The sequence below is a fragment of the Dioscorea cayenensis genome, chromosome 6 (genome assembly GCF_009730915.1).
Source record: "Dioscorea cayenensis subsp. rotundata cultivar TDr96_F1 chromosome 6, TDr96_F1_v2_PseudoChromosome.rev07_lg8_w22 25.fasta, whole genome shotgun sequence".
Taxonomy (NCBI): domain Eukaryota; kingdom Viridiplantae; phylum Streptophyta; class Magnoliopsida; order Dioscoreales; family Dioscoreaceae; genus Dioscorea; species Dioscorea cayenensis.
Window position 1 is genome coordinate 21170451 of NC_052476.1, and position 13161 is coordinate 21183611.

The following is a 13161-nucleotide window of genomic DNA, read 5'->3' on the forward strand; positions in this document are numbered from 1 at the left end:
GCAAATGAGGAACAATGAATAACAAAGCTTCATTTCAAGAGTGCTGGAAGTAGTGAACCAGATGAGAGGGCTCGATGTCACTATGGTAGAACACATGGTAGTTGGCAAAGTGCTGAGAAGCCCATTACACCAAAAAAAAGCTTTTGAGGCGGTTTAAACCGCCTCTATAGCCATAGTGTTGGTTTTTTCACCAGTCTCGTATTAAGACAGCTCTACACTTTAGGTTATAATAGCCTCTATAGCTAATAATTTTATCATTGGGGTAAGTTTTATCTATGGAAGTGGTTTTAATAACAAAAGCGTAGAGGTGGTTATAGGTTATAACAGCCTCTATAGCTAATAATTTTTTATACCTTACCAATAGCTTAGAGGCGTTATAACTACCTCTATAGTTAATAATTTCTTATTTCCTTTCCAATAGCTATAGAGGTGGTTATAACTGCCTCAATAGCTAATTTTTTTTTAATTTTCACTAATAGCTTAGAGGCGGTTATAACCACCTCTATAGTTAATAATTTCTTATTTCATTTACAATAGCCTTTTAGAGGCGGTTATAACCGCCTCTATAACTAAAATTTCTTATCTCTTACCAGGAAATATTAAAATCAACAAGACATCAAGATTAAAGAAGTACAAAGAAAAAAAGGGAGGGGAAAAAAAATACAATTCCAATTCCCATTCATAAATCATCAGATAAGCTGATAGTTTTGTTGGTCTAACAACAATATAGAGAAATCTACAAGTTTACTGCATGATCTAAAGATTGGACCCAATGCAGTTACCAATAGTGGAAGATGAAGCTTCCTTGACTTCAAAAAAAATATGGTACTCTTGTTCCTGGTCCTCTCATTTGGTTGTTTTCCTCTGTTTTGGTGAAGAATTTGACCTCTCTTTCCTGTTATTATTAAGAGGATAAACTTGATAAGTTTATGATCATATTTTAATTAGTCCATTTCAATCATGTGCAGTGTAAGGTTTACAAGTTCATTTTAAGTGTTGAAGTGCATGAGTATAAATAAGACAACAACAATGACTAAAATAGCGGGAGTTGTAGTAGTGTAGTAGCATACCATATTCTCATTAAAGCTTAGAATAGAAACAACATTTCCACATCTGTAACAATAATTGGGCAGAGACCACACCTGGAATGCCAAGAAATATAGTAATTTTAAGACTTGAAATTATATTAAAGCAATCACAAGATTACTTGGTTGGGATTCTTAAGCATAAAATTGGGATGGTGATTTATAATAACTCACAGTGACAAGGCCTTTGTTTTGAAACATGTACTTTAGACCCTCTTGGATGAGCTGGTGTGCTCGGTAGACAAGATTGAGCTTGTTTATATGGTTGAACTACAAAATAAGAATACAGTAAACTTTTGTATTAGGAGTAGCGGATCATAGAGGATAGTAGGGGACAACAAAGAGCATGTACACAAACCTCTGAGGTCACCCTTGACCCAAAAACCCATCTTGCACCACGAGGGCTAGCTACCCAAGTTTCAATCTCTTCAAGGTCACTCCACATTAGATCACAAAAGGGGCCCTCATGAGGAATTTCACAGTTCTGGTCAATAACTCTCATCTATGAAGAAGGAAAGAAAAGGAATTAATTTCAAACATAAGTGATGAACATCAAATGGCAAACACTTAGTAGAAATGGTTACACATCTATATACCAGAAGCTACTTCTGTCAGGTTAATATTAAACTCAGAAAATAGTGTTTATGGAGAAAGAATACTGGATTGCAAAAAAACAAAAAAGGAGGTTTTCCAATATAGAGTTGCAGACTTTGGTTCTCCCTGTTACATAACCACCATTTCCAATACATTGCCATAAATCTTAAAAAAAAGTAGGAGGAGATGGAGCACAACGTCATTCTTATATTATCACATGATTATACCACTGATGGAGTCTAGCAACTAATAATCATTTTATAGAGAAGTACTACCATCAACATGTGAAATCAATGAATTGTAAAATATGCTTCCAATTAGCATATAGAGATTTAAAGGTTCAAATGTTGATTACGGAGAATAAAATCATAAGAAGCAATGAACCTGATCAATTGATTGTATATCAGGAGAAAGTTTTAGAATTGATTGAAGCTCTGCAGAATTTCAGGAAGAATGAAGTGAAGAACTAAGGCATTGAAGCAGTTGGTTGTCTTGGTGTAAATACTTTTTAATTAAGGGGTAAGCTGGTCTTTTCAGGTATTTGAAAATTCGGTATTTCTGTTGAAGTCTGAGTGGGAAGAAATGAAAGGCTATGATCTAATCCATCTAAGTTCGAGGCAGAAGAGAAAGGCTAGCATCGGGGTTGTGATTGTGTGGTCTAGATTTGATCAATAAAAAAGGTGCGCTTTAGTTCGAGGGAAGGTTGATAAGCGGTTTGATGTACAATGTTACTGCACGTGGCTAGCTTAGTCACCTAGTCTGTTTCATTTTGAGCATTGAACTTTCAGTTACTTTATGGTGGTGTTTGTTTCACCGGATTTGGAACTTCATGTAGTTAGAATTACAAAATCATTGAAAATCCTTTGTTTGTTTAGATGGATTTAAAAAAGTCAAAGGAGTTTGAATTACAATGAAGTAAGGATTTGATGGATTTTGAACTACGTCCAATTTGGGCGTAGTTCAAAGTGCAGGAGTTTAATTTATAAAATATGTTTCACGTGATTGTCACGTGAGGTTTAGATGTTGGTTATTTGATCATCATTATAGCCACTTATCAAATATATATAGTAGTAAATATTCTGATTTTGTTAACAGTTTAAATATATTTAAAAGTGTTATTTTAAATTTAAATCCTCTACAAATAATATCCAAACAATTATTTTAATTTTAAATTCAAAAACATATATAGTTTTTTGTCCTAAATTAGATAATTTATCATTTTTAATTATTTAATTATTTTATTTTTTAAATGAAAATATGTTATGGGTTATTCCAAAGAAGAAATTTATTAATTTAATATATTATTTTTATTATAAAACTACACAATATATGCTTATAAATATTTTTTAGGGCTAAACTAAATTAGAGGGATAAGTATAATATATTTAACATAAATATTAGACAAATGAAATATATTTACTGAAAGATACTCATTTCTCTATTGTTTGATATTTTTAAAAATTATTTTATTGATTATAGATATATTTATATAAATTAAACTAATACAACCAAAATTTAATAATAATAATATATATATAACTGTTTATTTTATAATTAATAAATACTAATGATAATTGAATATAAGGTAATCTTACCTTAGATGACCATATATCAAATCCTTATTTATAAATCCCTCCAACCAAACACAAAATTTTATAATCCAGCATTCCAACTACATCAAACCAAACATTAGATTTAATACTCATTGTATTTTTAAATACAGTAATTACAACTACATTGTAATTTGAAATCCATTGCATTTTCAACTACATCTAATCAAACGCTACCAATTGGGGGGTGTTTGTTTAGTAGTATTTAAAACTCCTTGTAGTTGGAATTACAAAATTTCTTGAAGTATGTTGTTTGGTTAGGTGGATTTTAAAAAGTAACTGGAGTTGCAAATCCTCTTTGATTGGATTTTGGTGGATTTGGAACTACACCCAAATTGGATGTAGTTCTAAATCCAGTATTTAGAATTCCAATTAAAATTATTTTTTAAAAAACTAGAATTTAGTTAGAGTATAAACAAATAAAATTATATAATTAATTAATTTGGCAAATGATATTTTTGATGGTAATATATATTAATTTAATACACATATTATATTAATTATTTTAATAAATAATTAATATATGATATTTTAAACAAGTTCCTCAAGCTCCTCAAGCTCAAGAAGGCTCTGTATGGGCTTAAACAAGTTCCTCAAGCTTGGTTTGAGAAGTTTTCTCTTGTGCTTCTATCTCTTGGATTTCATCCCAGTCGACAGGATTCTACTTTATTTGTCAGGTGTACTTCTTCTGGTCAGATTCTACTTTCTTTATATGTTGATGATATGATTATTACAGGAGATGATGTGGGTGGAATCACAAAGTTAAAATCGCAATTGGCTCGTGATTTTGAAATGAAAGATTTGGATTCCCTACGTTATTTTTTGGGAATTGAAGTAGCTTGCTCTCCTCGTGGCTATCTTCTTTCTCAATCCAAGTACATTGCTAGAATTCTTGAACAAGCTCATCTCTCTGACACTCACATAGTTGATACGCCTCTTGAACTTAATGTTTAGTATTCTCCTTCAGTTGATGTTCCATTGTCAGATCCTTCTCTGTATCGTACTTTGGTTCGGTATTGCTTATGCAGTTCATATTGTTAGCCTGTTTATTGTGTCTCCTTCTACGGTTCATTGGGCTGTTGTGCTTCATATTCTTCGATATCTTTGAGGAACAAAATTTCAGAGTTTACTTTATCCATTCACATCTACTTTAGAGCCAAGGGCCTACTCAGATGCAGATTGGGGTGGTGATTCTTCTGATCGCAAGTCTACTATAGGTTTCTGTATATTTTTAGGTGATTCTCTTATCTCTTGGAAGAGCAAAAAACAAACTGTTGTCTCTCTCTCAACTACCAAAGCAAAATACCGACCAATGGCATCCACTATAGTTGAAATTGTTTGGTTGCGTTGGCTACTTGCTGATATGGGCGATTCTCTTTCAAACCCCACTCCTATGTATAGTGACAATACCAGTGCTATTCAGATTACACATAACTCTATTTTTCATGACCGCACCAAACATATCGAGATAGATTGTCATTTCACTTGTCATCATTATCTGAGTGACATCATCACATTACCTTTTGTCTCTACTCCCATGCAGCTTGCAGACTTGTTCACCAAGGCGTATTCAACTCCACGCTTTCGATTTTTAGTTAGCAAACTCTCGATGCTTTCTGTTAATGTACAATGAGTTTAAGGGGGATGTTAGCGTATTGGGTTTATTTATTAATTGTCTAATTTCATATGGGTATTATAGTCTTTTTCTTATTTATTGTTTAATTTGACTTTATATACTCTTTATTTTATACTGATTATTATTATTATTCCTCTACAATAGAAAAACCCTAATTTTCTCTTCTCTTTTTCTCTTTGGTTTCTTTGCGCAAATTCTTTATGCAGATTTGATTTGTTTATCACTTCCGTCCTTAATTCTTCAACATAAGAGATTACTTAAAAAAAAAAATGACTAGAAGAGAGGACGTTACTTGATGCGGATGATACACCAGTATGGTTATGAAGTCCTGAAACCTTGTCAGTTTGTATATCATTAATTTTATATACATGCAAGATATATGTCATATATATACAAATGTATTATAAAAGAGAGACTCATTTTTAATGTATGCATTTTCATTAATATTTATTTTTATTTTGTACTTTGAAAATTTTCAATATCAATATGAGTGGAACCGCAATTTGACGTATAAGATTACAATTGTATAATTTCAGGGATTGGTCATCAAAAGTGTAAAGATTAACTATAATTTTCTAAATGATTACATTATATAGGGATTGCTTATTAAAGGTATGGAGATTGAATAGAATTTTTCAAACTAAGATTTCGTCTAGCTAACTCATTTTCAAAAATAAAAAATAAAAAACATCCTATTTGAATTTTTCTCATAATTAAAATATAGATTGCAAATATTATTTCTAATATTCACTTAATTTTCTTTGTAACATCTTTTGGATTATTTAAAAATAATCCTAAGCAATATTGAAATTTATAAAAAAAAAAATAAAAATAAAGAAGCCTTTGTGTTTTCTTAATTGTCTCTGTATTGTTATTATTATATAATAAAGAAAAATAATCCAATGCCATACATAGTCTTCTAAACAAGGAGCCCACAGAGTCTTCCAATCACAACTCAGTGAAATGGATGGCAAAGAAGCGTCCAGTTGTGCGTAGAAAATCTAGAGAAGAAGTGCCAGCAAGCGGATAAGATTAGGGTGGTATGGCACCACCCAACCAATGAGAAACAATGAATTCCATCGCCTCATCTAAACCCACAACCATTGTTTTCTTTTCTTCTCATCCAACAACTTGTACTAAAAGAAGAAACAAGTCCACTGTTTCTAAGTTACATAGCATAGCCCAAGGGGCATAGAGGAGAAGACAGAAACAATGGCCACTGCCTCAGCTTCACTCATGGCTAGCCAACTCAAGGGTGGCCTTCTCTCCTCTAGCGCTAGGGGTCTTATTGTTCCCAAAGGCCTTTCATGCGCCCCATTGAAGGACCTTCACTATAGGAGAAGACTTTGCTTCACTGTCAAAGCCATTCAAGCTGAGAAGGTGAGCTTTTGTCTCACTAGTAAGGGAACAGATCATGATCTTGATGTTGAATAGTATTATATATTTAAGCATATATGTACATATCTGTTTCCAGGGAAACACTAGCTAGTTATTTGATTTTCTATTTGCATAGACATTACATGCAGTGGTAAAATTGCTGTAACTCAAGAATACCCCAACCATTCTTGGCCAACGCATTAAAATGCAAAAGGTATCTTAACTGTTGATATATACAACATTATGATAATAATAATAAAAGAATTCATCAGTGACTCACATGGATTTAAAATATTTAAACAAATAATTTTAAATTTAAATTTTTATATATAAAAATATCTATTATGATAAGTCTATATTTTCTATAAAGATTTTAGAATACTATTTATTTCTCTTAAACTGTGTTTTTTTTATTTTAAAAAGAATACATATGCTCCTAGAATATTATTATTCATTATTTATCCATTTTATTTCTATTCTAATAGTTGAGCATTTAAATATTGGTATAAACTGCTATTGATAATGATTCGCATTCCAATAATATTTATTATAATAATAATAATAATAATAATAATAATTTAAATTGTTTCAATCATTTGAGAAATTAATACAAGCACTACTCATGAGTTTTGTGCAGCCAACTTACCAAGTGATCCAACCAATAAACGGTGATCCATTCATAGGCAGTCTTGAAACTCCGATCACATCCAGCCCACTCATTGCATGGTACCTCTCCAACCTCCCGGCCTACCGCACGGCGGTAAGCCCCCTCCTCCGTGGCATTGAAGTCGGTCTCGCCCATGGTTACCTCCTCGTCGGCCCCTTTGTCAAGACTGGTCCCCTCCGGAACACTCCTTACGCTGGCAGCGCCGGCTCACTCGCAGCGGCTGGCTTGGTGGTCATACTTAGCATCTGTCTGACAATGTATGGTATCGCATCATTCAATGAAGGAGAGCCTTCTACAGCACCCGCATTAACGTTGACCGGCCGGAAGAAGGAAGCTGACAAGCTTCAGACGGCGGAGGGATGGTCCCAGTTCAGCGGGGGCTTCTTCTTTGGTGGCATATCTGGCGTTATCTGGGCATACTTCCTTCTTTATGTTCTTGACCTGCCATACTACATCAAGTAGACTTTGTTTATATTATGTGCTAGTGTGATCTTCCTTGCCATTGTATATCTTGGAACCAACTACATCCATTGTCACTCTTTTCAATGTTTTTAATTATCTCTGGTGTTATAATATGAAGTAGCGATATTGAGAGCTCTAATTGGAAATGTTTGAAAATGACTAGGGTTAGTTCAGAAGTAAAATGCCGCTGTTTCTGTGATTTATGGAGAATAAACATTACTAAAAATAAACTAATAAAATCTAATAAAAAAATTATTTTAGAAAAAATTTACCCTTTGATAATACGGAGGACTTAAACCTACATAAAATTATGGTCATTAAAATTTTATTATTATTATTTTTTATATTAATGATAGGAGTAAGAAACCAGGTAAAACGTGACAGAACCGAACCGGGCAGGTTCAAGGACAAAGCCGGGGAGACACTGAGCCAACTTGCTACCATGCCTTCCCTGGTTTTAAGGTTAGTAGAAATAGAATACCTCATTTTATATGTTTACCATTTAGCACTAGGATTTCAAAGAAATGCCAATTAGCTCTACTCTAAACAAACCCCAGGTGTTCCCCCTTACTATAAAACAAAATGCCCTAAAACAATTCAATCACTCAGAAAAATAACTGTCATTTCAGTTCAGGTCCAAGCTCTCTTGTCAATTGTTCAAACAAAAATAGAATTTTGATACAAACGCATCCTTAACTCAATACCTTAAAAAAACATTAATATGAGATGATCTAGAGGTTTTTCATTTTCGAAATTCCAAAATTTGCAGTAAATCACAAAAAGGACTGGCTCCCTTTCACTCAATTCTCATGCAATGCCTTCATCAGATATAGTCTGCTGAAATTCTGACCAGCAACCCTGCAAAATTAAAATTCATTTTGAGTAAAAGAATCCAAATTACAAATGAGTAACACAATACACTCAACATTAGTTAAATATTGGCTAGTTCAAAGTATGCAAAGAAAGAGTAAAAAAATTTATACCCGTTTATTTGATTGCAATAGTTAGCAATTTGATTGTTTATAAGATAGCTATCCAGGCGTGATGGTTCAGGTATTGGCTTAAATATAGGGTTTGATGGGTCCTCCTCAGGCAACAGCTCTTCTCCAGCAGCTTTCCTTGCCATATTCTCAGTTCTACAAATAAAAAATGGTATTCTGAGCAAGCAATTCAAAACTTTAAGCTGATTGAACATTTCACTACACAAATAACGGAAGCCATGCTTGCATATAATGATTTCCTAATTTGCTAACCAAGTTCCCAAGTATGAACAGAATTTCATGATTTTGTTAGGTGTGGACAAAGCAATTTGCCTTGATTAAACAAAAAGTCCATCAAATAGCTGCAACTAGATGAGTAGTAGAAAACAGCCTCTGAGAAAGCAATGCATTTAAACAGCTCATCTTGCATCCAATACTGCAAAAAAGCCCAACACCCACTCTCCACATTTGACTATAAAAGTGCTCGTATTATATATTTTATATCACTGCATGTGTGATTAAATGTGCAGAAGACTAAATATTTATATCAACACAAACTGCACAATGTGTGAATTATAAACAAGAAGAAATAGATAACTGGTTGCCGAATGGCAGAGGTAACCCAAAAGAACCGATACAAGATAATCCAGACATGTCAGGTTAATTTGGTATCACCTGGGAATAGAGACACAGTGATCATTAACACTTCCATACTTCAAAAGGCAATACTATGATACAACTATGAACATTCACAAAATTAACATAACAGAGCCAAATACTACCTTCGCTTTTGAAGCCATGCTTGCTGCTGCGCTTGTTGCCGTGACACATTCCGATAATAATATTGAAACTGGAAAGGAAAAAAATAATTACAAACATTTCTATAAGCTTCTTACAACAAAAAACTAAATAAGGGTACAAAGAGAAACTAGAACCTTGTTTTGCTCAGCAGAAAGATCTTCCATGCATTCAATCATAAATTCCAAATTCCTCTCCATGAATGAAGAAGTAGATAATTGTAGACGATCAAAATCACACTGGCAGAAACATTTACATGTCAAGAGGAATGAGGAATAATGTCTAGTCATTAAAAATCAATGAGGAAACCACATAAACATCAATATAGTGCAAAAACAGAAAAACCTGTGCAACAGGGGAATCAGGCTCCAGTTCCGTCATGAATGCACTAATAAGTGCAGAATTAGAAACTTTAATCTGTGTAGGAAAAAGTAGCAGCAGATGAAAAACCAGCTCATAAAGAGTAAAGTGCAGGAAAGTAACAAGACAAGGCATTGTGAAAGTAGAAAACCACACAGGTATTTCTTCAAAGATATCCACCCAAGTCACCTTCTTCTCCCTCAACCTGAAAAGATTCAACATCAGAAAGCAATTCATAACCATGTTCAGTAGTACTGATTGGTATTGAGTAAATCATACTTTTCCCCATTGAACTCATTGTTTCGATAGAGTTCCATAAAAGAATCTGACAACTTCAACGCTTTAAGTGCTAAAACTCCTTGATTGGACTTTGATGGATCATAAATAATGCATACACATCGCCTTATGTTCTCCTGATTAATTTGCAAAAATAAATAAATAGATAAAAACTAATATATCAATAGATTCAATACATATTGGACAATATTTATTTATATAAGGGACAAAAAATAAAGACGCCACATCAAGTACAACAACATACATCACCAAGCTAATAACAACATACTTTCAAGGATTCTCCATTTCATCCTGAACAAACTATCTTCTGACATGAAATGGATGTATAAGTGTGTGATGGATGAGAATGAAGAATTATTTATTTTCTACGGGAAGCACAGCTAACCTCTTCAAAATTCAAAAAAGGTGAATTTCACTTATGTCAGTTAATCACCTAAACTAAAGGACTATTCAGGATAAGTGATACTGAAACAAAAGTGTTTTGTAATTGTGGATACACGGACAAGATAGAAGATACACATCATGTGTCAAGAAATGGAATAAATGGAAGCTAATCAATGCAAAATCATGGCAGCGATTGCACTTTCCTTTCCGACTTATAGCAAGTCTATCCACATGAATCAACTATAAAACTGTCCTTTTCCAATACCTGGTAATTCATAAACGTCTCAATAAGCTCCACAGTTTGATACAAACCCATTAAAGTAGACTGGTACCTGAAAATATTTTTCATGAAAGCATCAGAGAAAATGTGCCAGAGGCAGTGTACAAATGAGATAAATAGCTACAACTTCATAAACTAAAATAATTTAAGTCAACACAAGGCAGGAAAAGTTACATATTTTCAATTGAATTAATAATAGCTTGATCGTAGTGTGTATTAGACTCTATGGCCATAACCTTAGTATCTCTTAAGCCTTAATAATTACAAACAATTAAGATTAATTTTGATACCACTAATCTCACTGAAAAAGATTTTGACAAGTAGATCAAACTAAATCACAATAACAACTGTACATAACCATATTATGAAATATGAGTAGCTTTTACCAGAACAATCAGAATGCACAACTAAAGGATCTCCAGTCTAGCATCAAAGATAGCCCTCAGGCATATGGTGTTATACATTGACCTTGCAAAAGCAGAACACAGAAACAATCATTTTATACCAGGATAGGCCATTTCAAAATTAGTTTACACAACAAATTTCATTTTCCCATCATTATAGTGGGATACCTAATAGTCTCTTGATTGGAATGAGCAATACACATTATCAACACGGAGGGAAAAGCCCAATTAATGAGAGTGCAAGTGCATTGGTTTGTCTGTTGCTTTCATAATGTTTTATGTGGCATTCCTTTATGAATTATGTAACTAAAATCATAATATTGATGAGGCATCTACCATCTTTATTAGGTCAATATATTATTTTTCAATAATTAATCTTAACAGGTAAAAAGCAGAAAATTTTCTCCTTACGTTCAAAGAATGGGCGAGCAAACACTTTAAAGGAATTTTTGCTTAATTGAAAAAACTCAAATGATGTTTATGCTATTTTGCTCACAGATTCAACATTACAAATGATAAGAAGTCAAAAGTCAACTGCTAGCTTCATGTTGACACTCTCAAAAAGGAAAAAAAAACTTAAACCAATTACTCACTCTCATGGCATTTCCTACAAACACATACATTACTTTACCTTTCAGCAAGCACATTTGGCCTTAATACTTACAATATGATCTATTGGAATCACAGTACCATGAAAAAACAGATTTCAACTGTTCTACAGGCTCCATGAAGGTATTGTCTGCCATTCAAAAGGCATGAAAATAATTGGTACCATTTAGTCTGGTGCAGAAAATATTATAATTCTTATCGACAAACCATCCTATTCTATTACCAACATGCTTATAGAATGATAGAAAGAATCATGACCTGTTCTCACCACAGTGACACATACATGATTTTGTACACCAGAATATAATTTTCATCAAGACCCAAACTCAACCAAAATACAAAAGCCTTTCGAAAGAATGCCATAGCAGACATGCAGAACTATGGTGCTAATTTTGGGAAAGAAAGGGAAGGTAAATGAGTACTTAACCCTTATTTTGCAGACATATTAACTCCGCCACTGTATTCAGTGGATAATAAACATACAAAAGTCACTCCCGGTAAAAAAAAAAATCAAACTCTAAAGTCTTTAAAAAACAAGAGGGCACCTTTACTACAGTAATGTACCCATAAGACCAATAAGACATAATAGAAGCATAAAAATATATAAAATCGTGAATTCGTCCAATTCTATAACACTATCAAGCAAGTGGCTGAAGAAGGGTTTCCCTCAATAAGAATAAATACTAAAAGGTAGGAAAAGGCATACCATCCGACAGTGTTATTGTCAACATTGACTTCTCGTAGGCAGCGCATCATTTCAAGCTGATAATTAGCTCCATCTGCTTCAATTTCCTCATCATCTTCTCTAATCTATAAACTTCACATTGTTAATATAAACACACACACACACACAAAAACATTGAAATTCATACATAATAAACCCATAAAATAACATACCGGAAAGGGAAAACAGTTAGTAACTTCAAGAACACTACCAACATCTAAACCAAGAAGTTGTCCTGTCACCAACGCAGGTGAGAACTCCTTGCAGTGCTTTATTATCTTCAAAACAGCCTGCAGATTGCAATTCAAACAATTAAACCCCCAAGGTTTCATCAATTCTGGAAAGACCAAATTTGCAAAAAGAATTGACATATAATCAAAGAATTATCGGCGGAAAACATATGTAAATTGAATCAATTACCAAGCCCTCCATCTGAACAACACGAAGAGGCGGGGTGACTTCCTCGGATGCCACGGCCTGAAGGAAAGAACGCGCCATTGCTGCACACCAATACCAATCAGAAATAAAAATCAACAAAATTCGAAGCAAACGGATAGAGCCAAGAAACTTTAGAAGATTTTCTCACTGTTCGCCATGAGAGTCGAAAACTAGGGCTCGGCGCTGAAGAAGAAAAGGCCTTCGTTTTGCGGGTAGGAGCTGTGTTTTAAAGAGAAGGGATACCATCACCCACGAGTCCAACCTTACAACTAACCTATTCCTATAACAATAAGCAAATAGGGGTTTTTTCACTTCCGTATACTCCACAAAATATTGTTCATTATGGTTATATTTATAAAATTGGAATAATTGTTGGGTTTTTTATTTTTTATTTTTAATTTATTTTACGGGCTCTTGGAAGTTTAACTGTTTATACTCTTCAAAAACCAGACACAT

General features: G+C 33.4%; 3 protein-coding genes across 3 annotated transcripts; 1 reads left to right on the forward strand and 2 right to left on the reverse strand.

Annotated features, from left to right (window-relative positions):
* Window positions 1–811: 811 nt before the first annotated feature.
* On the reverse strand, window positions 812–1530 carry LOC120263269 (phytochrome-associated serine/threonine-protein phosphatase-like). Its single transcript, XM_039271136.1, has 4 exons — window positions 1444–1530; window positions 1260–1355; window positions 1071–1142; window positions 812–895 (listed from the first exon to the last, which is right to left on the reverse strand). Exons 1-4 carry the CDS (start codon window positions 1528–1530, stop codon window positions 812–814), a joined length of 339 nt encoding a protein of 112 aa, XP_039127070.1.
* A 4516-nt stretch (window positions 1531–6046) lies between these two features.
* On the forward strand, window positions 6047–7570 carry LOC120262828 (photosystem I reaction center subunit XI, chloroplastic). The gene is made up of 2 exons (XM_039270727.1): window positions 6047–6305; window positions 6940–7570. Exons 1-2 carry the CDS (start codon window positions 6138–6140, stop codon window positions 7429–7431), a joined length of 660 nt encoding a protein of 219 aa, XP_039126661.1. The 5' UTR covers window positions 6047–6137; the 3' UTR covers window positions 7432–7570.
* Window positions 7571–8032: 462 nt separating this feature from the next.
* LOC120263843 (eukaryotic translation initiation factor 3 subunit H-like) lies at window positions 8033–12952 on the reverse strand. The gene is made up of 12 exons (XM_039271820.1): window positions 12854–12952; window positions 12688–12767; window positions 12441–12557; window positions 12250–12353; window positions 10516–10582; window positions 9849–9982; window positions 9726–9774; window positions 9555–9626; window positions 9347–9448; window positions 9194–9261; window positions 8415–8567; window positions 8033–8289 (listed from the first exon to the last, which is right to left on the reverse strand). The coding sequence occupies exons 1-12, from the start codon at window positions 12861–12863 to the stop codon at window positions 8232–8234; spliced, it is 1014 nt and encodes a 337-aa protein (XP_039127754.1). The 5' UTR covers window positions 12864–12952; the 3' UTR covers window positions 8033–8231.
* Window positions 12953–13161: the final 209 nt, after the last annotated feature.